Source organism: Abrus precatorius, unplaced genomic scaffold, assembly GCF_003935025.1.
Source record: "Abrus precatorius isolate BTA unplaced genomic scaffold, Abrus_2018 Scaffold2, whole genome shotgun sequence".
Lineage (NCBI taxonomy): Eukaryota > Viridiplantae > Streptophyta > Magnoliopsida > Fabales > Fabaceae > Abrus > Abrus precatorius.
The window spans coordinates 35320604-35347551 of record NW_020874362.1 but is presented as its reverse complement, the minus strand read 5'-3'; the positions used below and the strand labels follow the sequence as shown (position 1 = coordinate 35347551).

General features: G+C 30.4%; 3 protein-coding genes across 6 annotated transcripts; 2 read left to right on the top strand and 1 right to left on the bottom strand.

Moving 5' to 3' along the window:
* Nucleotides 1–1851: 1851 nt before the first annotated feature.
* On the top strand, nucleotides 1852–11669 carry LOC113860240 (probable protein S-acyltransferase 23). 4 transcript variants are annotated; one of them, XM_027492944.1, is made up of 13 exons: nucleotides 1852–2295; nucleotides 2525–2665; nucleotides 3377–3489; nucleotides 3912–3991; nucleotides 4298–4461; nucleotides 5327–5465; nucleotides 5552–5651; nucleotides 8880–8937; nucleotides 9512–9589; nucleotides 9721–9819; nucleotides 10096–10174; nucleotides 10274–10422; nucleotides 11031–11669. In XM_027492944.1, exons 1-13 carry the CDS (start codon nucleotides 2071–2073, stop codon nucleotides 11124–11126), a joined length of 1521 nt encoding a protein of 506 aa, XP_027348745.1. In that variant the 5' UTR covers nucleotides 1852–2070; the 3' UTR covers nucleotides 11127–11669. The 4 variants fall into 4 exon arrangements, with proteins under 4 accessions (XP_027348745.1, XP_027348746.1, XP_027348744.1 ...); XM_027492945.1 differs by having other exon boundaries at nucleotides 11062–11637; XM_027492943.1 differs by having other exon boundaries at nucleotides 1860–2295; nucleotides 11304–11669.
* A 2983-nt stretch (nucleotides 11670–14652) lies between these two features.
* LOC113858444 (L-galactose dehydrogenase) lies at nucleotides 14653–18149 on the bottom strand. Its single transcript, XM_027491105.1, has 5 exons — nucleotides 17980–18149; nucleotides 17658–17886; nucleotides 17112–17411; nucleotides 16473–16601; nucleotides 14653–15232 (listed from the first exon to the last, which is right to left on the bottom strand). Exons 1-5 carry the CDS (start codon nucleotides 18147–18149, stop codon nucleotides 15101–15103), a joined length of 960 nt encoding a protein of 319 aa, XP_027346906.1. The 3' UTR covers nucleotides 14653–15100.
* Nucleotides 18150–23122: 4973 nt separating this feature from the next.
* On the top strand, nucleotides 23123–24976 carry LOC113859206 (protein PLANT CADMIUM RESISTANCE 3-like). Its single transcript, XM_027492021.1, has 4 exons — nucleotides 23123–23262; nucleotides 23419–23490; nucleotides 23602–23814; nucleotides 24884–24976. The coding sequence occupies exons 1-4, from the start codon at nucleotides 23211–23213 to the stop codon at nucleotides 24958–24960; spliced, it is 414 nt and encodes a 137-aa protein (XP_027347822.1). The 5' UTR covers nucleotides 23123–23210; the 3' UTR covers nucleotides 24961–24976.
* The last annotated feature ends 1972 nt before the right edge of the window (nucleotides 24977–26948 follow it).

The following is a 26948-nucleotide window of genomic DNA, read 5'->3' as shown; positions in this document are numbered from 1 at the left end:
AAGATAATAAAACTCTAACTTAGATATCAAGACAATAATTACCTCCTTATTAATTTTTTTTTCAATCTTGTCATCTACTTAAATTATTATGCATTAGCTAATTTTGTGTTTATCTTTAAATTTTCTTTGTTTGTTTTGTCCTTTGCCATAGTTATGATGACAAATGCTAGTGTCCTATTTACCTTTGAAATTTGTCAATTGATGGTTTCTCGATCCCCTTTAAACATGGCACAGGGTTTGACTCGTGTGTGTGGAGAAATCTCATACTAAGAGTTCGTTTCGCCATACTGTAAATGTTTTTTTTATTCAAACAATATTACCTTTCTTAATACATGTTATTTAAACTAACAAAATAAAAAAAATTACTTCTAAAACTTCTTTCTCAATGTTATCTCTAAAATTTCTAATTAGCCAATCATAAAATAATATTTTTATCTTTCTTGAAAAAAAATTGGCACTCTCTCTCTCTGAAGATAAACAATATAGTAATTAGATAACTTAAGGATAACTAATATAAGTATTTTTAATAATAATAATAATAAAAAACACCATTATAATTATTCTCGTGTTAGCTATTAGAATTACAAAGAATCTAACATCTCTCGTTAACATAAAGACAATCCTTATCTACCGAGATACGAAGTTCCAGCATTAATCCTAACACATTACACATAAGATGAAAATGACACTTATAATATGATACCTTTTATTGAAGATACCAATTTATAAGTAAAAGTTAAAGTTTAGAATCTTGTTTTTATTACAAATTTAAAAATAATCATAATTAGGTTTATTATAAATAATAGTAATAATTCATAATTTGATGATTACGAAGCCTTCTTTGGCCATATTGCACATAATCCAAAGTTTTATTATCATTGATTTCCGAGCCATGTAGGATTTTTTTTTTAATTTGTCTCTTTATTGTGATTTTTATTTGTATTCATTTTATATCTAATAAAAAAAATCAACTTTAGCAAGTTAAGTTTTAAAGTAGTAAAACAACTTTACAAATTTATTGGAAGTTATCCACAGCAACTAATTGTATGGGGAGTAAAATTATTTTTAACTTTTGATTTAATTTTTTGAATTCATTTGAAGGAAACATGAAAAACTAAATGTCAACCCTTTAAATTAAACAGGGTAAAACTGCCATTTATATAATATAAAATTATTTTTAAAAAAGAAATCAAACATATTTTTAGTGTCTGAATTAAGTCCCAACACCATATAAAATACAATGAAAACCAGTAATACTATTTTTTTTATGTGACTAAGAGTACTATTGTTGATACATACTTGATAAAATTAAAAGTATTCTTTAAACATAGAATGCTTTTTTAAGTTAATTTTCATACTCTCTAAGAATGTAATATTATTCAATTTGAAAGCTTATAATGAATATTTAAATACAGAAATTAAATTTAATACAATAAAGAAATAAATTATTAAGTAACTCAATTTAAAAGATACCACAAAATTTATAAATAATAAATAACTAACTATAAATTTAACTTATATCTATATTTATACGAAAATTTTCAGATTTCACATTTGATCTCTATAAGGTTACATCATACTTTTTTTATGTTGTAACACGTGTAATAAAATTTTACATTAAATAAAATCAAATTAGTGTTAATTTATTTCTTAATTAGTTATTTGAATAAAATAAATTCCATAATTTTATTAGTCAATGTTGAATATATATTTTTAATTGTCATTAAATATAATAAACTAATTTTAAATGATTATTAAATTAATTATATAATTTTTAAATTAAAATTTACTTAAATTCAAAATGCCAGGAGGTAAAAGTATATGTTGGGAGGGAGTCTTTTTTTGGGGGGCAGAGCAATTGTTGTTCTTGAAGAATCAATAAATTGAAGGAGAAATAAAGGGTTGTGAAAGGATGAAGTGAGAGAGGAAGTGGGGAAATCAGCTTCTGAAAGAATGATTGAAACTACCCAACACATTCTCTCAACTTCCAATTCCAATTCCAAATAACATATAATAATCATAATCTTGTATTATTGATTCTTGACCCTTTCAAACCCTAACCCAATTCCAATGGCTTCATCGGAGATTGAGGTCGTTTCATCGGACTCCAAACCCAATGACCGTCCTCCAATACTCGACGTCTTCACTGCCTCTTCTCATGGCGACTTTCACAAATTGAGGTCTTTTGTTCAATATGACGGCGCCTCCGTTTCCGTTCCCGATGTTAATGGTTATTATGCTCTTCAATGGGCTTCCCTTAACAACTTTCATGAAATTGTGCACTATCTCATTCAGGTATTTCCCTTTTTTCGCTTTGTGTTTGGTGTTAGCTAATAATTGATGGCATATTTTTTAAACATTTAAGTTGGTTTCGTCTTCTTGTGCAGCAAGTTTGAAATTTTCTTCTTTGGGTGATTGTGGGTCGTTCTTGAAATTAATAGTTTTTGTATCTTTCAGCAGGGTCTTTATGTGCTGAAATAATGAATTGATTTGGGTTGAATTTAACTGTACTTGATTTTTGAAGCATGGAGCTGATGTCAATGCTAAAGACAACATGCAACAAACGGCATTGCATTGGGCGGCTGTTCGTGGTTCAACTGCGGCAGCTGATGTGCTCTTGGAGAATGGTGCTCGGGTTGAAGCTGCTGACATAAATGGATATCGGGTATTGTGCTCCTTTGTTAATGCATTCTTACATGCTTGTCAATAGTTGTTTGGATCGATTTATTAATTTCATCAAATTTCAGCAGGATTTTCTTTTTTCTTTTTTTGTATTTAGGGATGTCAGTAGGGCAGACATGGGTTGGGGTTTTAACATCCATTTAAAATTATTTGCATCCAAGTCAATATCCAAATTTGATTTATGACTTCTTGTCACCTCATACCCCAGGCATTTCCATATCCAAATCTGTATGTCTGAATGGTAACTGTATACCCAATTTTTTTCTTTATTTGATATCTGGATATCTTAGTATCAAAATTTTACACCATACTTATATTATGATTTTTCTGAACATTTAAGTGTGTTTATGTTGTTTTAGCTTATAAGTAATATATATTGGGTAAAAGAAGCAAGACAAAATTTTGATTTTATGAAACTGTGAGTTGTGAGTGTATCAATATTTGCTTTTAATGATGATAAAAAGCTATCTATGTACTAGTTATCATCAATTTATTGCTTTTTTTCTTTGAATAAATACAAGTCTTATAAATTGTATTGGTATTTGGGTACAAGAAATAGGTGAGCGTGTGGTTTTCTGAGTGAAATTGATCAATACTCATTTCTGTATAAGGAAAATCATGAACTTATCCTATCTACTACTTGTTTAAATGTTTCCAGTATTGTGCTATTTTCATAGTTAAATGGTTCCTGCAGGCAGTTCATGTTGCTGCACAATATGGACAGACAGCTTTCTTAAATCATGTTGTGGTAAAGTACAATGCTGATTTTGATGTGCCTGATAATGATGGAAGGAGTCCTCTTCATTGGTATGTCATGAAGCTTTTGATTGCTATGCAGGGGTTAGGAAACCTTATTTGGATAGTGATCTGATTGTCAATGTCCTAGCTCCACCAGTTATATCTACTTTCTGTTTTTAATGCACTCAAACAATTAGTTAAAACCTCTCATCTAAATGCATAATGAAAATTATGCCTTGGCTAATTGTTATTCTTTTTTTTTTTTACCCGAAACTTATTAATTTAAGGGAGTATTAATTGATGGAATGTCTCCCTGTACTTCAAAGAGTTTTGAAGTACTTTAGGTTTTTAAATGTGTTGTGTCAAATTATTGAAGCCCACCCTAAATAATTGTTTCTAATAATTATGTTTTTGTATTAGGCTAACTAAATCTGTTGAAGAAGTTGCTTTTGTATTTACTTGGTTTTTTGATTTGTAATTCTTATGGCCAGGGCTGCATATAAGGGATTTGCCGATACGATAAGATTGCTTCTATTTAGAGATGCAAGTCAAGGAAGACAAGATAAAGATGGTATGCCAAATTGGCACTTAGTTTCTCTTTAGATTTGTATAAGTTTTCAATTGTATATGCTTTATATCATATTTTAGCATTTGGTCAAGACACACCTACAGTTTCAAGAGTTTGTTTGGGGTAACAGATTTGAGATTTTATGTTCTCAACATTTGAGATTTTATCTATTTGAATGCTATTGTATTTATTACATTAGGTTGAATTATTTTAATTACTTTTGAAACAGGTCCTTTTTGCTATTAACTTGTAGTTTTAGTTGGTCATTTTAGATTTTTGATGTGATAATACCCAATAAAACTGATTTAGGTTGTACTCCGTTGCACTGGGCTGCATTAAGAGGACATGCAGAGGCATGTGCTGTGCTTGTACATGCAGGCACAAAGGAGGAATTGTTGGTGAAGGATAATGCTGGCTTCACTCCTGTACAACTTGCATATGATAAAGGTCATCGGCATGTCACTTCTTTCCTTGTACGTAATGTTGTATTAACGAGGCTGTTGGTTGTGTAATTCTTTCAATAACAATCTTGATGAGACTTTAGCAATTAATAATCATTGTCAAATTTAGTTTTGTCAAGTGCAAGAGATAATAGGTAAACACATCTTGTGAATCAACTTTCCTGAAAACATAAGCTGTTGAGTAAATGCACATGAATGATCTTTAATTCCTTAGATCTAACAAAATCTAGGTTGTCGAACTTGAGAGTTTACTTAAACTTGTGGAGTGTTTGTAAACTCGACTTGTAAATTCGAATCATAAACTCATAAACCTCATGCAAAAATAATATTTAAAAATCAACAATAACGAAATAAAGCACAATAACAAACCAAATCCTATGATGGCAATGTGATTTGAGTGTCGTAATTTCAAATGTGGTGTTCTGCAACAAAGCGGAGAGGGAACAAAAGTGATGCCCTAATTCCAAACAGTGTCATTCTGGTGAGAAAATCTATTTTCCTTTTGTTTTGCTAAACTCAATAGAATCGAGGGTAGACAGATTTATGCCATCATAGATTCACAGTAATGAACTACTGATAGACTGATCTGTTTTTCCATTACTTTGCATTTTTATGTTGTACACTCTTGACTGACAGAATAATCAACCATAGTGGTATTTTGAGTTTCTTTACTCTTCTGAAGTTAGTTGGGTGCAAAAATGAGTGTATATTGTATCTGGCAGGAATTGTTAAATTAATTTGAGATTGATGATACTGTTAGTTTGAACAAACAATTTTGCTTCTGGAAACCACACAGGAACAGTGCTTTGTTGCTTGTTGTTTATGCAGTTATAGGTATATTGGCTCTGAAACTGATTATAGTGTTACATTTCTGCAGTCTAATCAACAACGAGGTCGTAGCAAATACTGGAGAGGTAAACTTTGTAATGGGATGGTGACAGATATTGGTTATGCTCCCATCTTATTGTGTATTATAGTCTTTCTTATGATCCTCTTCATCAACTCAGTCATTGCAGGTACTTCAGAATTTTATGTCAATTTGCAACTGACACATGTATTACTTGAGTAATTACCTTGACTGAATGTTTTCCTCTAATTCCAGCTCCCAACCTTAAAAAGATTACTGCAATTGTTGGAATTTGGGCATGGACAGCTCTTTCTTTGACAGTTGGTGCCCTGATTATGTTTTATAGGTGTAGTAGGTAATGTTCTGTGTCATCTATTCTTTCTGCTTTTGTGTGTGATATGGTATTATAAATATTTCTCCTTTCTTTGTATTTGTGTGATATTGTGTGCTTTGAATGAATACCCTCTACTGATGCATACTTGTTTTCATCATGCATGTGAATGCTCCAATAAAATTCTTTAGGAACTAGGATCTAAAAGTTAGAACTGCATCCTGACTAGTGTTTCTTTGCGTGCTATATTTGAACTATTTCACTGAAGAAGTATTGGAGAATAACCATTTCTGTTATCATCAGTCTGTTCATTACTATTTAGTATTTACTAAAAATACTGACAGAACTAGACCAGATAAACAGAGAATCTGAATTTTATTGATTGGATTTGGAACTCTAAATCCCCAAGCCTGTATCAACCTGATACGCAAATAGGGTAGGAATGAAAAACTGTAAAGTGTAAACTGAAATGGATACCTAGGTGTTCGTGTTCGAGAGACCTGGAACTATCCCCTCCCTTGGCTCCCTTTTCATGATAACCTTCCCTCTACTAGTTAACAAACTGTAGTCAGCATTCTGTGTTACACTTAAAAAATGCCTTTAAGACCTTGATTCCCTTACAATGTTATCAATGGCAGATGGCGGGTCATGGCGGAAAACAAAAAAACTGCCATAAAATTATGGCGGATGCCATGGCGGGTTATGGCGGAATAATGGCGGTCATATATATTGCAAAATGTGATATAAAATTAGAAAACTAACTACATATAAAAAGAAGGTTTTGAGAAAAAAAGAATAAAATGGTTGTACAATAGTGAAAAAAAAACTGAAGTTATAAAAGGAAAGTAGAGAATTAAAATAAATATGGAGAAAGAAACTTGGAAGTGAAAACAGAAAAATAGAATCAAGAAAACAAAATAATAAGGAAAAACGAAAAAAATGGGAGAGTAAAACAGAATGGGAGAAGGAAAAACAGAACTGAAAAAAAAAAAAAAAGGAGAGGGAAAAACTAAGAAAGAGGGAATAATAAGCTGAAGTTATAACAGAAAAGTAGAGAATTAAAATAAATATGGAGAAGGAAACTTGGAAGTGAAAACAGAAAAATAGAATCAAGAAAACAAAATAATAAGGAAAAACAAAAAAAATGGGAGAGTAAAACAGAGTGGGAGAGGGAAAAACAGAACTGAAAAAAAAAACAGGAGAGGAAAAAACTAAGAAAGAGGGGCAGAGTCCAGAGACACAAAATAGAAAATGGACTTCGGAAAATAGGGCCTTCCATTCACAGTTGCCGGAAAACAGCCGGAAAGGATGTCTTCTCCGGCGAAAATGGTGAAGGAGAAAATGGCTTTAGAGAAGAAGGAAGAAAAACAGTGTAGAGAACCCTAAATATTTTACCCTTCAGAAAATTGACCGCTTGAGAAGAGAAGGTAAACCCTAAAAATTTTAAGTGGAAAGAGTCTATTTTGCCCTTAAAAAACCCTAAAATACATAAAACAAGGGCAAGATTGGAATTTCGCTCTCTTTCTCTATTACACTTCAACACGCACACCAAGACACTACAACTAGGGCTTAACCCCTGCGAAGAAATACTTCACAGCAGCAGCAGGTGGCGGACCGCCACTCCATTGCGGCACAACAGCAATGAAGAAAGGAAGAAAATATGTGATTTAGGGTTTGGGCTCACGGATTATCTTTTCGGAGCAGGTCCAATCAATGGCCCAACTCAATTTTTCCCACAAAAACGCCATTTTTTTACATTTTCCGCCATGGCTGCCGTTACCGCCATGCGCGTAACGGCCGCCATGGCGCCGCCATTGAAAAAGGCCAGAAAACGGTAACGCTGTAACGGCGGGGTCAAAAACCGCCACCGAATTCCGCCATGGCTGCCATTTAACAACACTGTTCCCTTATGCCCAACCAATTCCTTTTACTATAAACCTTATTATTTATTGGAGGTCTTCTTCTATACTCATTGCTGACTTTTATTTAGATTTTTAATTTTTTTTCTATTTAGTTATTAATTTCTGATTTGCATTGACATAGCAAGGTAAGTAGAGAAGTGGTGTATCAGGTGACTTTTGTACTTTGACAATGATACAACTGTAAAGGTTTATGAATTGCAGCCCCGTTAATTGGCCTGGGATTGTTTCCAGTAACTTATGAGACCTTGCAAATTCTATTTGGTTTTTATCATGTAACTTACGAGAAATTTGACGTGACTGAAAATCTGAACTAGGAATCTGCCTTTTACTTGTCATTCCCTCAATATGAGATTGAAGATATAGGCAATGTTACAATGATGGATGGCGGCAAGCCAAAAATCCACCATAAAAATATTGCAGATTGCTTTGCGGCCTATTGCAGAAGCATAGCAGCTATAGTAAACATATTATGTATCCAAAAAGTATTCTGAAAAACTGCAGAATGTGTTAAAAAATAAATAATGACATATATCAAGAGTAAACTAGAAATATATCGTAAGAAATAAATTTCACCAAATGTACACTGTTAAGAAACTTGAGTTTAACTCATTTCCAAAAGTTAGCTCGTAGGAGGAGGATTACCCTGACTCTTATAAGGAGTATTTTGTCTCTTTTCCTAGCCAATGTAAGACATCTTAATACACCCCTTTCGCGCTCAGGATTAGACATCTAGTGTGTGAAATTTGCAAGATTGGACATCTGCATGGGTAGACCCAACAGGACTGGACATCTATGGACAGTCCAACGTTCAAATTGAATAGGCTCTGATACCATGTTAAGAAACTTAAATCTAACTCACTCTCAGAAGCTAGGTCGTAGGAGGAGGACTACTCTAGCCTTTATAAGAAGTATTTTGGCTCTATTCATAACCATCGTGGGACATCTTAACATACACTCTCAACAAAACAGAGAGGAATACAGTGACTTAAAGCAAAGGAATAGCGAGAGGGACCCAGAAAAAACTGAGAGATACAAAGAGATCAGAAAAAGAAATGGAGATGAAAGGATAAATGGGCAGTTTCCTTATGCATTGAATTTTTTAAAGATGCAGATTGTTTTTGTTACTTTCATTGTTTTGTACTCCCATGCCATTTTTTTCTCAGGTTATGTTCAGTTCTCATTTGCTGTCCATCTCTGTGGAATATGTGTTATAAATATTATTAAACATCATAATGTGTCCTGATACATAAGAAAATTTTTCTTGGAAGTTTATTTCTAAACCTCTCATCATCAACACTAGTTTATTGATATTACTTTCAATCCTGTGCAGTAAAGATCCAGGTTATATAAAACGGCCGGGAGACTTGGATACACAAAGTGATACGGAGGTATGTAGTCCTTTCGCGGCTGTGTAGGGTAAAATATTGCTTGCAAGTGATAGTTTTGAAGAAAAGGCTGGAAACCCCAAGCCAAAATTTATCAGGGGAAAACTCATTACATGTGTCCTCTTTTCCAAGTAATGACTTTGTGATGGTATTTTGAGGCATAAACATATGAGCATTGCCATATACTTATATTTATAATTATGTATGCATGATAGGAGTGAGGGCCAAGACCAGGATCCAGTATTGGGCCTGGAACCAGAGAGGCCCGAGATTTGGAAGGTTTATGAGAGAAGAAAGAACAGAAAGAAGGGTCTGGAAGCTGAGTTGGCATAGTTAGTTATTAGTGGAAGGTGATGTGAGGAGGTCAGGGAGAGAATATCAGAATTTGTGGATTAGGAGGGGCAGAGAAACTGGGTTTCTCTGAGTATTCTGCTCTGGAGTCATTTTTTCCTTTTAATGTAATAGTTGTGTGAGCTGGTGTCTCTATAAAATTCAGTGTTAATTTCTTTGAATCCCAACCATTTTTGTATGTACACACATAATACAATCTCAAAATTTTACATTTTGTATTCTGCAGGATCCTTTATTGAATATTGACCTGAATAGTTCCTCTGTTTGGATGGGAAATTGGTCTCAACTTTGCCCTACCTGCAAGGTTTACGCGATGTACATTCTTATGAGTATTATAAAAATATAATGCTGACAATTTACTTGTGTTTATGTTTTATTTTATTAAATTCTCAAAATAAGTTGTCACTTATCAGGTTTTCTCAAATTTATCATCAGATAATAAGACCTGTCCGATCCAAGCATTGTCCTACTTGTAAGCGCTGTGTGGAACAGTTTGACCACCATTGTCCGTGGATATCTAACTGTGTTGGGAAGGTAATTAGTGTTGTGCTATTTAAATTTTTACCCATTAGAACAAAACTGCATTCTATGATGAATTTCCTTTATTTTCTATGGTCTACTTATGAAGTTGTGATAGATGCATATGTGATAAATTAAATGAGGAGGTTTTTCCTTCCTCAATGGATATATTTGGTTGGGAAATAAAATACTCTATTCAACTTTTCTAGTCTAACCAAGAGCCACTTTCTTCTTTCTCTCATTCCACATATATTATGAGCCTTAATATTGTATTTGGTATGCATATTGCAGAGGAACAAGAGGGATTTCTTTATTTTTATCTGCATGGGAACTTTGACTTCTTTCCTAGCTGCTGCCATTGCAGTTCAAAGTATGACTTGAAGAGCTCTTGCTTGGACTGTTCACATATTGAAATGGTATAATTTATTATTTCTCTTGAACTAGATAACAGCCTTCTTTTCCATGACAGGAATTTGGACATCTACACCTGCATTACCAGCAGGAGAAACGTGGACCCATCATGTGTTAGTAAGATATCCAGGTCTTCTTGTGTTTTTGGTGATGGATGCTGTTGTTTTCATTGCAGCTACAACATTAACGATAACACAGGCCTCCATGGTGATTGCTGAAACCATACTCACCAATTTTTATTACAATAATCATTTAGGTTATTATCAGCAAATATACTAGGGAACATTACTAAAAAGAACTACTAATAAAAATTTATCAAGAGAAGGAAAAAGCGCCTATTTTTGTTAGAATGACCAGAATTTTGCTCCTTCATTTTTCATATTTTTGGTTTTTTTAAAAATAATTTACCAATAATGTTTTCATTTTATTCTGTTATTGCAACTTAGTATAGGGTTTAGGCTGGATGCAGTATCCATGTGCTACTCACATGAGATTGGATGTGGAAGTTGAGTATTAGGAATCAAATAATTAGACCTACTTTGACCCTTGTCCAACCATGAACCCAGCCTAATCCCATTACTACACGGACAAACTGCTACCAGAGTTCTCTAACCATTTTTTTGTTAAACAATACAAGCAAGATCATTTTTGTAACTTCTCTTGAATTGTTTTAGGTATTTTACTCCTTTTACTCAGATTTCTTTCATTGTTCCACCTTTCTGGAGCCTCTGTTCATCTTCTGACTTTACCAGACCATTCACCATCGTAGTCAAGTTTCTGTCATCTGTTTAATAGGTGTTACTGCTTTTATTTAGGAAATGATAGTGTCATTTTTGGGAAAAACAGAGAGACGAGTTTACCTCTGCTGGAAGCCACCATTTCATGTGCAAGAATTCACAAGTTCTGTATAAGAGTTGTTTACCTTTCTCTCTCCCAAAATGAAATGTCAAATTTAGGAAAAAGGAGATATCCACGAATGATATATTTTCCTTCAGTTAAACAGCTTGTTTCAGAGAAAGCTTCGAAATATACAAGCATCTCTCTTTTGCACACATTCAGGATTTTCATGTTTGTAAACTGTAATGCAGATAGCTCGAAATGTCACCACAAATGAACTAGCGAATTCCTCCCGTTATGAATATCTTCGTGGTCCTGATGGGCGGTTCAGAAACCCATATAACCACGGTTGTTGGAAGAATTGTGCTGACTTTCTTTCTCTGGGCTACACAGATGATAATGTTATTGCTTGGCCACCATTACAGCGGGTGGTGATTTAGAAAAATCTCTTTTGCCGTGTATGCATTGTATTACATAGCTCTAATTCATAGATATATAGATGATAGTCATTTTTCAGCTAGGCTGTAAACATTCACCGACACATGTACATTTTGTTACAGAGCACAGAAATAAAACATTTTCTTTTGGGCCATAAGAAAATACAAATTATTTGATGCAGCACTCGTGTGCCAGTTGTGCAATTGTTTGGTGGGATATCCATTACTTTAGCATTTAAAGGAATAAAACAAATATCTTGACTTTAATGGTATGCTTAGTATGAATGAAAATGGATTGGTGCAAGCGTAAGATGTGGAAAATGGCAATGAATTTTAAGACTCTCTTGATGTTCACGTTTGCCATCCTTTGATTTTCAGTCTTGTTTTTACTCTATATGAGTACGATTTGCCTTTAGTAGACAAATGAGATGAGATGTGTACAATTAAGAAGAGTGTAATTTTGATGTTAAGAGAGAGGAACTTCTAATGCGAACTCGTGATTTTCTCCAGGATATCCTCCTTTGACGCGATTACGGTCACTTGTAGACTCTTTCTGTTAAAAAAAAAAAAAAAAAACTCCGATGATTCTCGTGTTTCCTTGTAATAATTTTGAAAGCAGGAAATGGATTGAGAACAAAGTAGTGTTTTTACAATAATCATACAAAAATATCCAAACACCCTATGTAGTGTATCCAATCTACCAGGAGTGTTCTGAAAAATTGAGCAGCTCTGCAGTGGTTGACTCACTTAATACACGTCTTGTCAAATAAATAAAGGGAGAACAAATTTTTTCTAGTTTTTCTCCCATTGTGACTTTACAAACCAATTCAACCAACGACCCTGGTTTATCTAAGCAACAGTGCATTTGTTTCAACAATTTTCATTAGAATATCCTTAGTGAGTGCATTCTGATAACTCCGTAGCATACAGACTGATTTATCTGCCTAAAGTGTTTTCTAAGCAGACTCATGAATATGATAGTTATCATTATCATGTAGGATTACATGATATAAGTGCTTATAAAGGACAATTGTAGTCGCTTGATTTCATCCGCTTTTATGGAATTTGGTGGCGGCACAACGTCATGCTACGAAGGAAATTTCTCGTGCTAATGAGTGGTTCTTTGTTTAGTTGATAGGCATGACGACATAAAGTAAAAGCTGTACATAATCTCCGAAGGAAATTTCTCTTATTTGTTTCATTGAAAACAACAAAGAGAGGTTACTAATTTATTGATAACAAACTATTTTTGAATTTGAGTAGGTTTAAAGTCGCTTTATTGTACCTAATTAGTTTACAGAGTTTGCTAAACCACTAATTATAGAGTGATCATGCAAGTACAATGGAGAAATATAATGCTTCAAAAAGTCCATTTCTGCTGAATAGAAAGTTGATAAACTCGGGTGCCAAAAACAAGAGTTGATGAACAAGTAGCCAGTCTACAATAAAGGAGGAATATTTCTCTATATACTGTCTATGCATCTATATAAACTCAAAACTGGAGGGTAATAATATGATTGGATTTATGCCATAAAGAAAGTTTTTGCAAAACTCTTTTATTTAACTTCTTTCAAAATTTGAAGATATCAATTATTTTTAAATTATGAAAAAAATTATAAGTTTAGTTTGGATAAACTTGTCATCAAATGCTTATAAAAGTAAAAATTTAAATAATAAAATATATCAAATTACTTTTTAAGTTAAAATCAAATTAACTTATGCTTTTCTATTTTTTATAAATTTTTTATTTAACTTTTATAAACTTTAAAAAGATATTATTTTTAACTTCTAACAAATTATTATTTTTTATACTAATTGCTTTTATAAAGACTTTTATAAAAATTTACTCAAGAAACTTAAATGACAACAACTTTGCGGAAAGACCCACCAATGATTAAAATGAAGGAAGATTTTGGAAAGCGAAATTTGAGAGTTTGATCCGATGGCATTAGTAACATTATCGACCGTGGTTCCTGGATCAAAATGGAAAGTTATTTAGAGTTTCTTTGCCTAGACGTAGAATGGAAATGATTGAATTTGCATATAGATCTATTTTAAATTTAATTGTATGAATTCAATTTTAAAATAATCTTAAATCGACTTTTTTGGTATATTTTAAATCAATTTTAAATATGGGAAAATATATTATAAACATTTTTATACTATTATTAAATTATTATATTAAAAATAATTAAATTTCATACTAATTAATATAAAATTATATTTGTATATACTTTAATATGTTCATAATGAATTTTTTTTATACATATTATATTAAATTAATAAATATTTCCATATATTTTACTTTGAATTATCTATCCATTGCACAAATTAATTGTGCAAATTAAATTTTAAATTAATCTATTTTATTTTTTTAAAACCAGTTTAAACTAATTTTAAAATTTAAATTTAATTTAAAATCAAATTTAAATTTAATTTTTGTTGAAATCATTTTAAAATTCAATGGTTTACATTTTAGTTAGTTTGAATATAGTTTTACATTAACTTAGTTTTAAATTTAATTTTTAAGACAAATTGATTTTCAATACATTTCTAAATTTAATTTTTAAGGTAAAACTAATTTGTTATACTACAACATTACATTGAATTAGTGTCTTAAAAAGATTTTAATAATATTTATTAATTATATTATACTTTATAGAAATTTTTATAAAATATACATTATTATTTTAAATTTATTTTAATAAAATTAAAACTATAAAAATAAATATAAATAATAATAAAACATTAAGTTATAATATTTAAAAAAAATAAAAGAATAAATTTAAACATAAAAATAATAATATTAATTAATTTAAAAGTATTTTTTATATTTTTCTATCTAAAATATAATTATATTTTAAAGAATATATTAAATATTTAATCTTAATTATAAAAATTAAAATTAATAAAAAAAGATTAATCATAAAATGTATTCACGAAGAAATTTTGTAAACTGATTCAACGCGGAAGTCTAATAAATCAAACATGAGATAATACCTTCACACACAATATGAATTTGGATGAATAAAGTAAAATCTGATTTTAAAATCTGAATTTAAAACACTAAATCAATTACACTAATATAATAAATAAAAAAACTAGTTTAACATTTGTTATGAATTAGACATGCATAACTAAATTTTTTGCTCAACCCTACGGAGACGTGAAGTTGCATGTTTTAGATAATGTGTCAACAATATTATGAAATATTCATTTAAGGGGAAATAAAAATCCTACATATGGGATAACAAATTATTGCCATTTTTTTTTACATTGTACTTTTACAGACAAATTCCACCAAAGACTCCAGCTTTATCCAAATAAATGTCAAAGCCATGATGAGAGAGCCTATATTAAAAAACTGGTGCACCTTAGGAGACGGGTCCTCACTCTCCAGAAGCTGGAGATGAGAACACTGAATAAACATGTGGTAAGAAATGTACTTAACGCACCCTAGAAGATAAACCAAAAATAATTTGGATATTGGATATTGGATATAAGTAGCTGTCAAAGTAATTTCTCTTATTGAATAGGATTATAGTAGTAACGAAAATCCTCAACAGGAGGAATGGAGGAGGTCTTCATGGGCAGAGGCAGAAGGAGAAACATCAGCTCTGCTGGATTCCACTAGGCCATGACTGATTTTTAATAGGCTTTAGAATAACTTCAACTTCAGACAGAGCTTCTTCATCGATTCCAGAAGTTGCAAGTTCTCTTGCGGCAGCAACATTTTCCTCCACCTAATTGGTTAGATTTTCCAAGTTAGAACAGATCATTCTTATTAAGTGACTAATCCATATCGCACAAAAAACTAAACTTTAAGAAATTTTTGCATAAGCCTAGTGTAGGTGTACTAGGCCAATAATGTATCGACACATTATTAATTATAGTAGCTAATAATTAATTAACCGTGGTAATTGATCATTGAATAACGATGTGCCAATAATACTTTGCAGTACTAATGAACTAATGAACCCAACTGGTTTACACTAGGTTTATGCGAGATTTTCTCACCGTACCCTAAGCCTATTTAAATTGTAAGCATGAACAAATCTAGTGAGCTGCTTACATTGAATTTTCCATACTACTGTTGGTGGATAGCACGAGAAAGGATATTACCATGTTTACCTTGTCATACAATTTTCTATAGTACATCCTAATTACGTTGCATTAGCTTTTGCTTGAAGGATAGTAAAGCATGAATAGCAGAACTATGTGCAAATCGTTTGAACATAAAAATTTCTGCCGATTGTAAACTGTTTCAAAAGCCCCTACAATAGAAAGAAAAAGCTGGTAGAGCTTGTCTCCCCCTGCCCGCACCCTTCTTGAAGGTAAAACTATCAAACGAAAAAACTGGAACACAATATAGGTTCATAATCATCCGATTTGAATGTTCACATCACACACATCTTCGGGTGTAGGAATAGTTCAAGTACAAAATGTTTACATAGCTCAGCAACACCAACTCATAAAAAGACTTTCTATAAGGTCCATCAATACACAGATAATATGTGATTATATGAATATGATAAAAGACATACAATCAAATGAAAAAGAGTGCTGCGACAGTAGTAAAACAAACAGCTACAGTTTGCAGGACTACCATCAATTAAAGCCAGGAAATTTCCTTAAGATGCATTTTAATCTTACAGTGCTGTCCCTTAACTTGCAGTATCTAATAAAACACATTACATTGTACCTTTATTTATATGCTCATGAGTCATGACTGATTTTTTTGTTTAGCTGGTAGTGGTAGGTATGAAAATGACAGATTGGAAGAAGTGTTCATATTTTACAGGGGAAACTTCTCACATATGCTTCAATGAAAACAACACAGATAGAGGGAAACTAATTTACAGACCAAGCCATACAAAATATTTTGAGCAAGGTTTCATGCATCATCCACAAAATTCCACATATTTTCAGAATAAAGATATATACAATTAAATATGATAATTCATGAAGATTATGAAGCCAAACCTGTTCAACAGATTTCATGCCCACAAGCACTGATGTGATTTCTTTATTTAACAAGCTGTACTGCATTGCTAATTTTGAAATGTTTTTTCCCTTTTCTTTACAATAGGTGGCAGCAGCTTGACATGCAGACTGCAAAGTATTAAAATACCAAGAAACAATTTAGTTTTGATAAAGTATCTACCAGACAAAAACAAAGATTCAATAGAGATGTAGTTCAAAGATGTTTGAGAGCATCATAGTAGGCAATAATTGGATCTGGATGATCAAAATAATAAAGACAATTGCCTAGTCTAGCAAAAGAATGTTGAGTAGAACTAGTTCACATTTTCTCCACTGATATATATATTAACTACTGTTAAATCTTACACATAGATTAAGCATTTTCCGTTTGGATATGAAAATTGCAGTGGTAGAAGAAATTTAATAAAAAATAACAAACTTTTGGCAAATGACGGTATGCGTACAATTCATAATCAAACACATTCGCTTGATTAAATCAAACATTGCCGTGATTATCACTTCTGATTTAAATTTCTTATCAGATATTCATTACCTAACATGAACAGAACTATGCACAACGTAACGCACACCAAAATCAGTACAATATATATTTGCAAAAATAACCACATCACAGCACACCTTGAGTTCCGGCGAAGCTGGATGCCATTGCGGAGGGCCAGCCTCAGTGAGAAGCCCCATGGCCAACGGAGAAGCATTGATGATACCAACACCTTTGGCCTTCAAATAGGGAATCAAACCCTCCAAGGTCGAATCATTGATACAGTGATGGCAATAAGACAACACAACATCTAGCGTTCCAGGTGGAACCCTATCAAGCACGTAGCTGTAAATTCCCAAAGGAAGCCCCGTAATGCCAATGAACCGCGTTTTCCCTGCTTCCTTCAGTTTCTGAAGCGCAGGAATCGTTTCATTCACAATCTGTCTCCACCAAAAAAGAAAAAAAATTACTTCACAGTTATAATAACATAACACTACAATTTCAGAAAAAAAATGCTACCTACACACACTTTAATTAACTCTTTATAATTGGTTAATTTTTTAAAAAGTCAAAGCACTTGAATCATAATTGATCATTATTAAAAAATGACTTTAACTTAAAAAAGACCAATTATAGAGTGTGTTGCTAATATTCTTGTTTAGAAATATACAACACAGGACATGGACCTGGTCTAAAGACCCAAACTCAATGTCATGGCATTGGAGAATATCAACATAATCAAGTTGCAATCTCTCCAAGCTCTCTTCTATGCTTCTGGTTACTCTCTCTGCACTGAAATCGAAACCCTCCTTGTAGCGACCGCACTTGGTTGCTACAACGTATTCAGTTCTAGGAACAGCCAGAGCCTTTAAAGCCTTTCCCAGCATTTTTTCCGACAGCGTCCCTCCATAATAGCTTCAAATTTCAGAACAAAACAACATATACAACGTCGGAAAACAAAACGAAACAAAAAATGATTATTAAAAATTGTAAAAGAAAAGAGCATACGGAGAAGTGTCGAAGAAGTTGATGCCAGATTGAAATGCGAGGCGAACGGAAGCAATGGCTTGTTCCTCGGAAACAGTACCGAAGACATTGCCGAGTGGGGAAGCTCCGAATCCAACGCTGCTCAGCTTCAGTCCTGTTCTTCCAAGCTCACGTAACTCCATTTTTCTCATTCATTCATGTTTCTTTCATCTTCAAAATATATTTATAATCATTGAGTTTTTGTTTTTATTTTTTGGGGGGGGGGGGGGGGGCTGGACTCTTTCACTCAGGCCCAATGAAATGTTTTTTAATATTATTTTGGAAAGGGCAGTGGCCCATGAAAGAGACAAGTGCTAATCCGTTTAATGTGGTTCGTGTGGTAGACATTAACCCCAGTGTTGCACCATTTAAACCATCATAGGAAAAATTTTCCGTCTAGATAGATACTCTTTTCTTTTATATGGCAATACCCATATTTAAGTATAATTATTTTTTAATTTAAAATTTTTAAAATTAAACAAAGTGAAGTTACGAAATAAAGCAATGTAACTCTAAAAGTATGCAATACAGGAAAAATTTATTCCACCAGAGGAATATCTGATTTTTTAAATGATAATAAATAAAAATGTTTAGGACGATATACTTGTGAAAATGAAAGATTATAAATTTGTAATGATTAATATACAATAAAAAATGATGTAATGTTGGATGCAAAATTAAATTAAATCCATATTTCAACATATATGAAGGAAATGATTTTAGATTAATGTGGAAATATATTTGTGTAACTTCAATACTAATGTGTGTTCATATAAAATTTTCTTTACGGGTCATGTAAATACTTAACCCCATGATGCAAATATTTACTTATATAACTTAAATAATAATATACTTGTATAATAATGCACATATTTATTCCTCTAATTTAAACGGTTATTTATTTTTTATATCAAAGATTAATGAGCTTAGTTTTAATATATTATTAATGTAATTTTTTTTACATTACTAAACAATTAGTATAAAACTTTTCATTTGATTAGCATTAGCTTTCTTCACTCTAACGAACAGTTCATCCCATCTTAATGATTCACCAGTGTATTGGTCTATGGGCCACACCAAAAACTTTCTTCACTACTTTAGTGCATTTGAAAGCTAGAAAATGATGATGATGTTGATACGAAGCATATTGTATTAACTTTACTTAATTATGTAATTTATTGGCTTTTAAAGAAATATAATGATCCTTTGTACAGAAACTTTTGTCTTACAATTCCATAGGATTGGTGGTGCTTTAGTTCTAGAATTATTAGTTTCCTCCTCCACTTAGTTCATTGTACTATTCGATGACTGTAGCACCTTTTAACTAACAAAATTTTGAATCCAAGATTATTCAACCTAAAGAAGGTGTAATAGATATTTAGCTCTAAAAATATCAATTTGGAATTTTATTAATTTGGCATTTGTATTCTCTTGTATCCCTAACCTATTGCTTCAAATTCCACATGCTTCCAACCTCTGAAGCATGATCGAATATTCACCATTACAGAAAATTAGGATTTCACAACTATATGTAATATTAAAGTTAAGGGTATGAAGCATTAAAGTGTAACACTTTCATAGAAAAAGATTTCAAACCAAAGTAGTAATTTTGACTTAACTAATTACTTGATTGTTGACTAGGTTAAAATATTGCTGCAATATATGAAAGCATTTTGTATGAACTATCCTTTGATAAGATCAATAAGGTTTAATTAAACTCTAAATGCTCTTATATATATATAGATATATTTTTTGTTCATTCAATTTAATTTGGATCTAACTCAAGTCGTATACCTAGATGTGGTGGGTGAGTCTACCACTGAAAATTATTTGCATACAAGACTCAAACCTGAAACATTGCTTAAGCGATATCAAATTGCTTGTCACTTGGACTAAGTTCTTGGTTATGACAATATATTTTTAACACAAAATGACGTTGTTTTATAATTTTTTAAAAAAATAATTCATTTTTGTCTCTAATTTTTAATATTTTTAAATAATAAGGTTCTTTCTTATCCTTTGTTTCACCTTCTTGTATAGTGTTTTTTTCCTACCTCCAACCATCATTATAATGACATTCATGCTGTAAAAGTTGTCTTAAGTTTTTGTTCGTTGCATTACTATATCAAAGTCTCAAATTTGTGAGTGAATGAATTTAGTCAAAGAGTCTCGTATATAAGATAATGAGTATATTAACTATGTGAGTTTATAGAATTTTATAATTATTGGTCACACTTCCTTTAGAATTACAAATGAAAAATTCATTTATTTACTATAATCATATTGATCCCTTTTTTATTGTAATGAAGTTGTCATTATAATCATATTAGTTTCATTGTTCTTATAATTGACAGTCTATAGCAGCAGTGATTGAAGGAAAAAAAAAAAAAAGACACGGTAGAAGAAAGTAAAATAAAAGATAAAAAATAATTTTATTACTTAAAAATGTTAAAAATTAAAATAAATTGTTTTTAAAATTTTTTAAAACAGAATCATTTTATATACAAAATAAACTAGTTTAACGTAATAAGTCATTAAACTTATCGTTTAATTTTAAATAATAAAAACTAATATGATTAATGATTATTAATTTTAATAACTACAATTTTAAATATTAAATACTAACTTTTGTCAAATTACATATTTTAGAAACTAAATGAAAGTTAACCTTTTTAATATCTCATATTATGCCATAACTCACGTAGGAATATTTGAAAGTCACTCTCACTTAAGTGAATACCACTATCTTCATAGCATAAAAGTAGGAGAGGTCACGGTGGAAGTTCTCCATGGTGAAGTCGCGAAGGCAGTAGAGGTAGACGATACCAATATTGTCGACGTCGATGCAAATGAGGAGGTGAAAGTTGTAGAAGATGATGAGGCTGAACTTACGGCAGAAGGTGGCAGATCAAATGGTGGAGTAGGTGAAGTAAGAGGAGTGGTGGGGCTTAATGGAGAGGCTCTCTGATGAAGAGGAAGAAGGGAGGAGGTTGAAGGAGAGACAACTAAAGCCGACGTTGCAAATGCTTTCTTTACTCATTGAGGTGGAATTCACATGCTTCAACTCATTACAGAATCATAGAAATTAAGCAGAAGAAGAATTGTAGCTGAGGAGTTATGCAATTGCATCGTCACCCAAATAGAGAGAGTAGTGGGTCAGATTGGCTTAAGCATGGTTCATGATCTTAAGTCTAGCTTGCAAATGTTCTTCTGTCTACTGTAAGTTTCGTGGCATAATTTGAGCCATTAAAATAATTGAACGAATGTGAGTTTTTGAACTTTTTGCTGTAGCCGAGGAGAAGAGGAAGAAAAAGATTGTCGTCATCTATTAAATATTAAATAAAAAATTAACGATTAGACAAAATTTATTTAGTTAAAAAAATATGAAAACTAAAATTATGCGATTAAAAATTAAGAGATTAAAATCAAACAATTACAAAGTTTGAGAGACCAAAAATGTTATTAAACCATAAATAGATTATACATTTAATAGCTGTATGTGTATGTGTGAAACTCTTTTATTGTTGAGATATTTAACATGATCGTTAACTATCTATGTGTTTTTTATGTGTACAATTCGTTAAATAAAAACAGTTTTATTTAAAAAGGAAGAAAATGAGTTTTACCTCGTTATACTAGTTAACGGTCAATTTGAATATTTGAGAGTTTTTTTGTATTGCAAAATTTTAAAACTTGAAATCTAAATTACATATAACAAAAAGTATAAGAGAGTGAAGCATAATTTTCAAATATATTTGAGAATAGATCATATTATATCAGTACTATGTAAGTTACACCAATAATTACATTGTTAATAACTTAAGAAAAAAATATGAATTTTTTCAATCTCACTATTAAATTATAATAATATATTATTTTAATTATTTGTGTTAAATTTTATTAAATTTAAACAACTATAATAATGTAGTTAAAGAATCTCATTTTCATATAATTCAAAAGTATATTTACATTAATTTTAATGTATTTGAATAAAGTATCAAATAATTTTAAACTAATCTAAAATTTTGCAAACATAATTTATGTGATAGAAGTTTTTAATTTAATTAATAGTCTTATAATAAAACTATCCATTAAAAGTTATTTTACGTAGATATAATTTAATTTATACATGTAAAGGCACACACTATAGCATGCTAATTTCAGATGTTGGAATAAACAAGAAGGTTATTAAGGCTCTATGGTTGGGTACTACGCTACTTTTTGGTGTGGCTTCAGAGGAATGGTGGTCTTTTAAGAAAATTTCTCAATTTTAAATAAAATAATTTCTTTAGAAAAATGACTTTCAAATCAGCCTCACGTTACATTAAGAAGTCACCAAGTAATGATGATATTCATAGAGTTTATTTCGAGAGATTAATCAAGCATACTGAGACTTGATTTAGATTTTTTAAATCAAAGGTTTGATTTTTTTTAATCTTTTTTTGTGTGTGTGTTTTCTGGGGATAAATAAGGACTATTTTTTTTAAGGCATAGAAATTATCAAATAAGCGTTATCTTTTTCATTAATATATAAATTAAATTCTTATTAGCATGCTTAAAAGACACAACATACTTACTCTGTTAAAGCGAGATAAAATTTATTTATTTTTACCTAATTTAAATGTTTCTACCGTTTTTTATTTTTAAAATTTATCCTCTTTTCAACAAATAATTTCAAATATCATTCTTTTTTCTGAAATTTCTTTTCAACCAACTCAAGTATGTAAGAAGCACTAATCTCATTTTTCATTTGTTAGATGTGACCTAAGCTACGCACCAATTATTTTTGAGTTATTTTATTTTTATAACATTCCTTACAATTTATTTTTTATTCTTTAAATTATGTTATTTAGTTTATCTTTATGTCTCTTTTGATAGAAAGAAAACTATAAAGCACAGTCTAAGAATATAATTTATAATTATTCTTTGGCTCCCCCCGTCACCTTTTCTCTTTATATTATGCTTTCATAATATTTTTTTTACAATTCATTTTTTTAACCCTTTCAATGACATCACACGTTTGATGTTACACTACTCATCTTTTCATTTCCCTTGCAACAGGAAAAAGTCGTAAAACAAATGCTAAGAATATAAATTGTAATTATTCTTTGGCCTCCACCTTCATCACCTTTTCTCTTTTATTAAATAATATCAATTTTAGATCGACCTGAGCAGAACACCACAGTGCTCACACCCAGAAATTCTCTAAGAAAATGTCATCATGGTCCAGTGGCTTGTGCGATTGCTTCTCTGACTGCAGCGCATGTAACTATATCAACATCTCATCCTACATGCGTTTAATTTATTATTAATTTCCCGTGCTGTAATATCTTTACCACCTACGGTTATACAAACATATGCTATATATACATAGCAAAAGATCGAATAATTTATTTAAAAATTTTCAATTTGATTCATCAGGTTGCCTCTCGTGCTGGTGCCCGTGTGTTAGCTTCGGAAGGATAGCTGAGATCGTGGACAGAGGAAACACTTGTAAGTGTGGTAAAGTGTGTGATTGAAAAGGGACATGAATTTATATAAGTAAAATTGAATATGACTAAAGTTAGCGTTGTTGAATTTGTTTGTACCGGGAACGGGATGCAGCTTGCTGTCTACAGGGAACACTTTTCTACCTATTGGGTGGGTTTACTCATTTTGCGGGTTTCTACGGTTGCATTTATCGTACAAAACTGAGGAGGCTATATGGGATTAAGGGACACCAGGGCACGGATTGTTTGGTGAGTTGCCTCTGCTCTCCCTTATCCATTTGCCAAGAGTATCGTGAGCTCAAAGCCCGTGGATTCGACATGTCTGCTGGTAATTAACTATTATTTCTCATCCTCTGTTGCTTTTCTTCATTTCTTCCTTTATTAATTAAAAGAATCTCTCTCTCAGTAGAGGGAGCAACACCAAATGAAGGATAAAGCAGTTTTTACATTTTTTGGTTTTTACCTTTTTTCTTTAAATTTTCATCTTTATATATCGTATTACTTACTAAAATGTTAATTTCAGTATTTAAAGTTAAATTTAAATTTTTAATAATAATGATAGTAAAATTTTATTAAAAAATATTTATTAAATTTTGAGTGACTCATCTTTCTAGTGTGACTAGAGTTACTCACAAAATAGACTTTTCAAGAAAAACTCTTCAACACGTAGATACTGAGAATATTTTTCACATTACAGGGTAACAGTGTAAAACTACAGTGTATTATACATGTTAGCTTGTAGTAATTACTTGTCTACTACTCTTACCCTTTTCAACAAACACTCTAATAATCTAATTCTTATATACTATCTTTTGAATATGTAATCAAATAGACATTAATACAAAAGAAAAATTCACGTAAGAGAAAGAAAATTAAAATTTTCTTTCAATATTTTATTGACTTTAACAGTGTAATACATAGTACAGAAAGAAACTTTTTTAAAGACTTTATAAATTAATATAATATTATATTTAAGAAATCTATATAAAAAAAAAAAGAAAAAATAGCTTAATAATTGGTTACTATGTGAACGCGCAATTTTTTTTTACCATTACAATTTGAGGATTATAATTATCCCATAATTTCAATTTTTAATATATTTAGATTTATAAAATTATATATAATAGTGCGACTTTACAGATATTTATAATTATAATGTTGTTATCTTTAAGAAATTTAATAAAAAATTATTATTTTATCATAAAGTAAAATTTGGTCCAATAAAAATTTATGATGTGCTTAATTTATTTTTGAAAGAATACATAACAACTTTTCTCGAAGATATTTTTTAAAATTTTAATAATTATTCTTTAACAGTTTGAAAGAATAATTGTTCTACAATTTAATAATTTAATATGAAATATACTCTGACGATGAAATGTTGAAATATATAATAGGTTGGGAAGGGAATGTGCAAATGCGTACGCGCGGCGTGACGGCAGCTCCAGCAGTGGAAGGTGGCATGAGCCGTTAGACAGTCGTAGGTTGATGCAAGTAATGTGGATGCTGTTGTTGGTCCTCGTCGATCAGCGTTAGTGGCTTCTAGTAGCCACTGATAGTGAAATAAATCGTTGTCTCTTGTCAAATATTACAACACGACCGTGTCATGCGTGCGTGCTCGAGTCCTTTTGTCCTGTGTCTACAGTAATTGTACCACTAATCTAAATATTCCTACAATTATGCGTGTGGCTATTAAAGCATAATAAAAGTAATTATAAGTTATTACTGTGAACGGATGTTTTTTTCTTTTTCTTTTTTACATTTAAATATATTTTTAAGTTTTTAAATACATCAGTTTTTTTTTTAGTTTTTATAATTTTCATTTAATTTTAGTCTAAGTGTTTTTTTTAACGTGTGTCTTTAGTTTTCATGTTAATACAATAATAATATGTTTAGCGATGACTCCCACGAATGAAATGTCGTGTCATTATTGCCTAATATATTATAAATTTTACTTAAACTTGTTTTTTATTTTTTATAAATATATTACCCTTTAATTTAGTCTTTTTGTAAAAAAAATTTATCTAACAGTTTTTTTAATATTTTATTTTTAACCCTGCAATTAATGGTAAATTGTTAAGTTATAAAGTGACAGAAGCGTGATTGTTGGATTACAAGATTTTGTTGGCTTTCTGTTTTTAAAAATAATTTTTTTAAAAGTAAAAAAAATTATTTATTAACATAAATTTTATTTTTCATTAATTTTTAAAATAATTTTAAAATATAATTTTTAAAAATTTAAAACTAAATCAGAAATAAATAAATCGTAAGTCTCGAAACAGAGTCTCCATCACTTGAAAGGCAAGTAGAGACCTTCTCATTTTAAAGTAATATGTTATATATTTTTTTAATGATATATTTATTATTTTATTCTCTAATGTTTTTAAATTATAAAAAATTAATGGTTTTATTGAAACCGTTAATTCAGCCTGTAAAATTATGATAAAAATCTCTAAACTTCTTTAAAACTAACTGTTTAAATTTTAAAAATTATAAATATTCATCAATTTATTTTCTAACATTTTTAAAAATATCCATCAATTGAGAAGATGAGTGACTTGGAGAAAATTAGTTTAAGCGAGTTTTAAATTTACTTAAGTAAATTTTTTTTTAAAAAATTGTGCTTATTTTTGACAAAAAATGAAACTGAATGCAAGATATTCATATAGGCAAAAAAAAATTAAAAAAATACAGTCAGTATTATTTGATTTTTAATATAAGTTTGAATGAAAGACAAGCAATAATTCACATTATGTGCTTCTGTAATGAACATATATTAGACATTATGAGCATTCTGAACTTGGTTTTTGTTGAATGATTACTCAACTGACCTATTCCTCTACTACTTTACTTTCTTTCTTATATAAAACCTTTGAATAAATAATCTTATTTTTTTTCTAAATTAATATGTAATTTTATTTATTTAAATGTTATGGTGTTAATATTCATTAACTTTTAATTGGCTATTACCCTTATTAATATAATGCAAGAGCATTTATATTATTTTAAAAAAACTTACGTGCAATTATTTAGGTACTTACAGTATTATTTACTAATTAAATTTAAGGTTTTATTTTGATACATTTCTTCTTATATTAATTATTGAAATGTTTATGTTCAATAATTTTATATTTTATAATTTTTTGAGGAATTCACCATGACACATTTTTTTTACTTTATATAATATAATAAATTTTCTTCTCTGGCGTAACTTTACAAAATCTATTAAATGAGTCTCACAAATTATTTCATATTATTAATTTTTAATTTAATTTTTATTTTAAATCAATAAAAATATAAAACATATATTAGTATATTATAAAAACAACAAATTTATTTCTACTATTTTACCAAATATTTAGAAATTTTCTAATAGGTTAAAACATACTTTTTTGTCCCTATATTTCCTTCAATTTTAGGTTCAGCCCTGTAATTTAAAAAATTGATTCCCAATCCCTACAC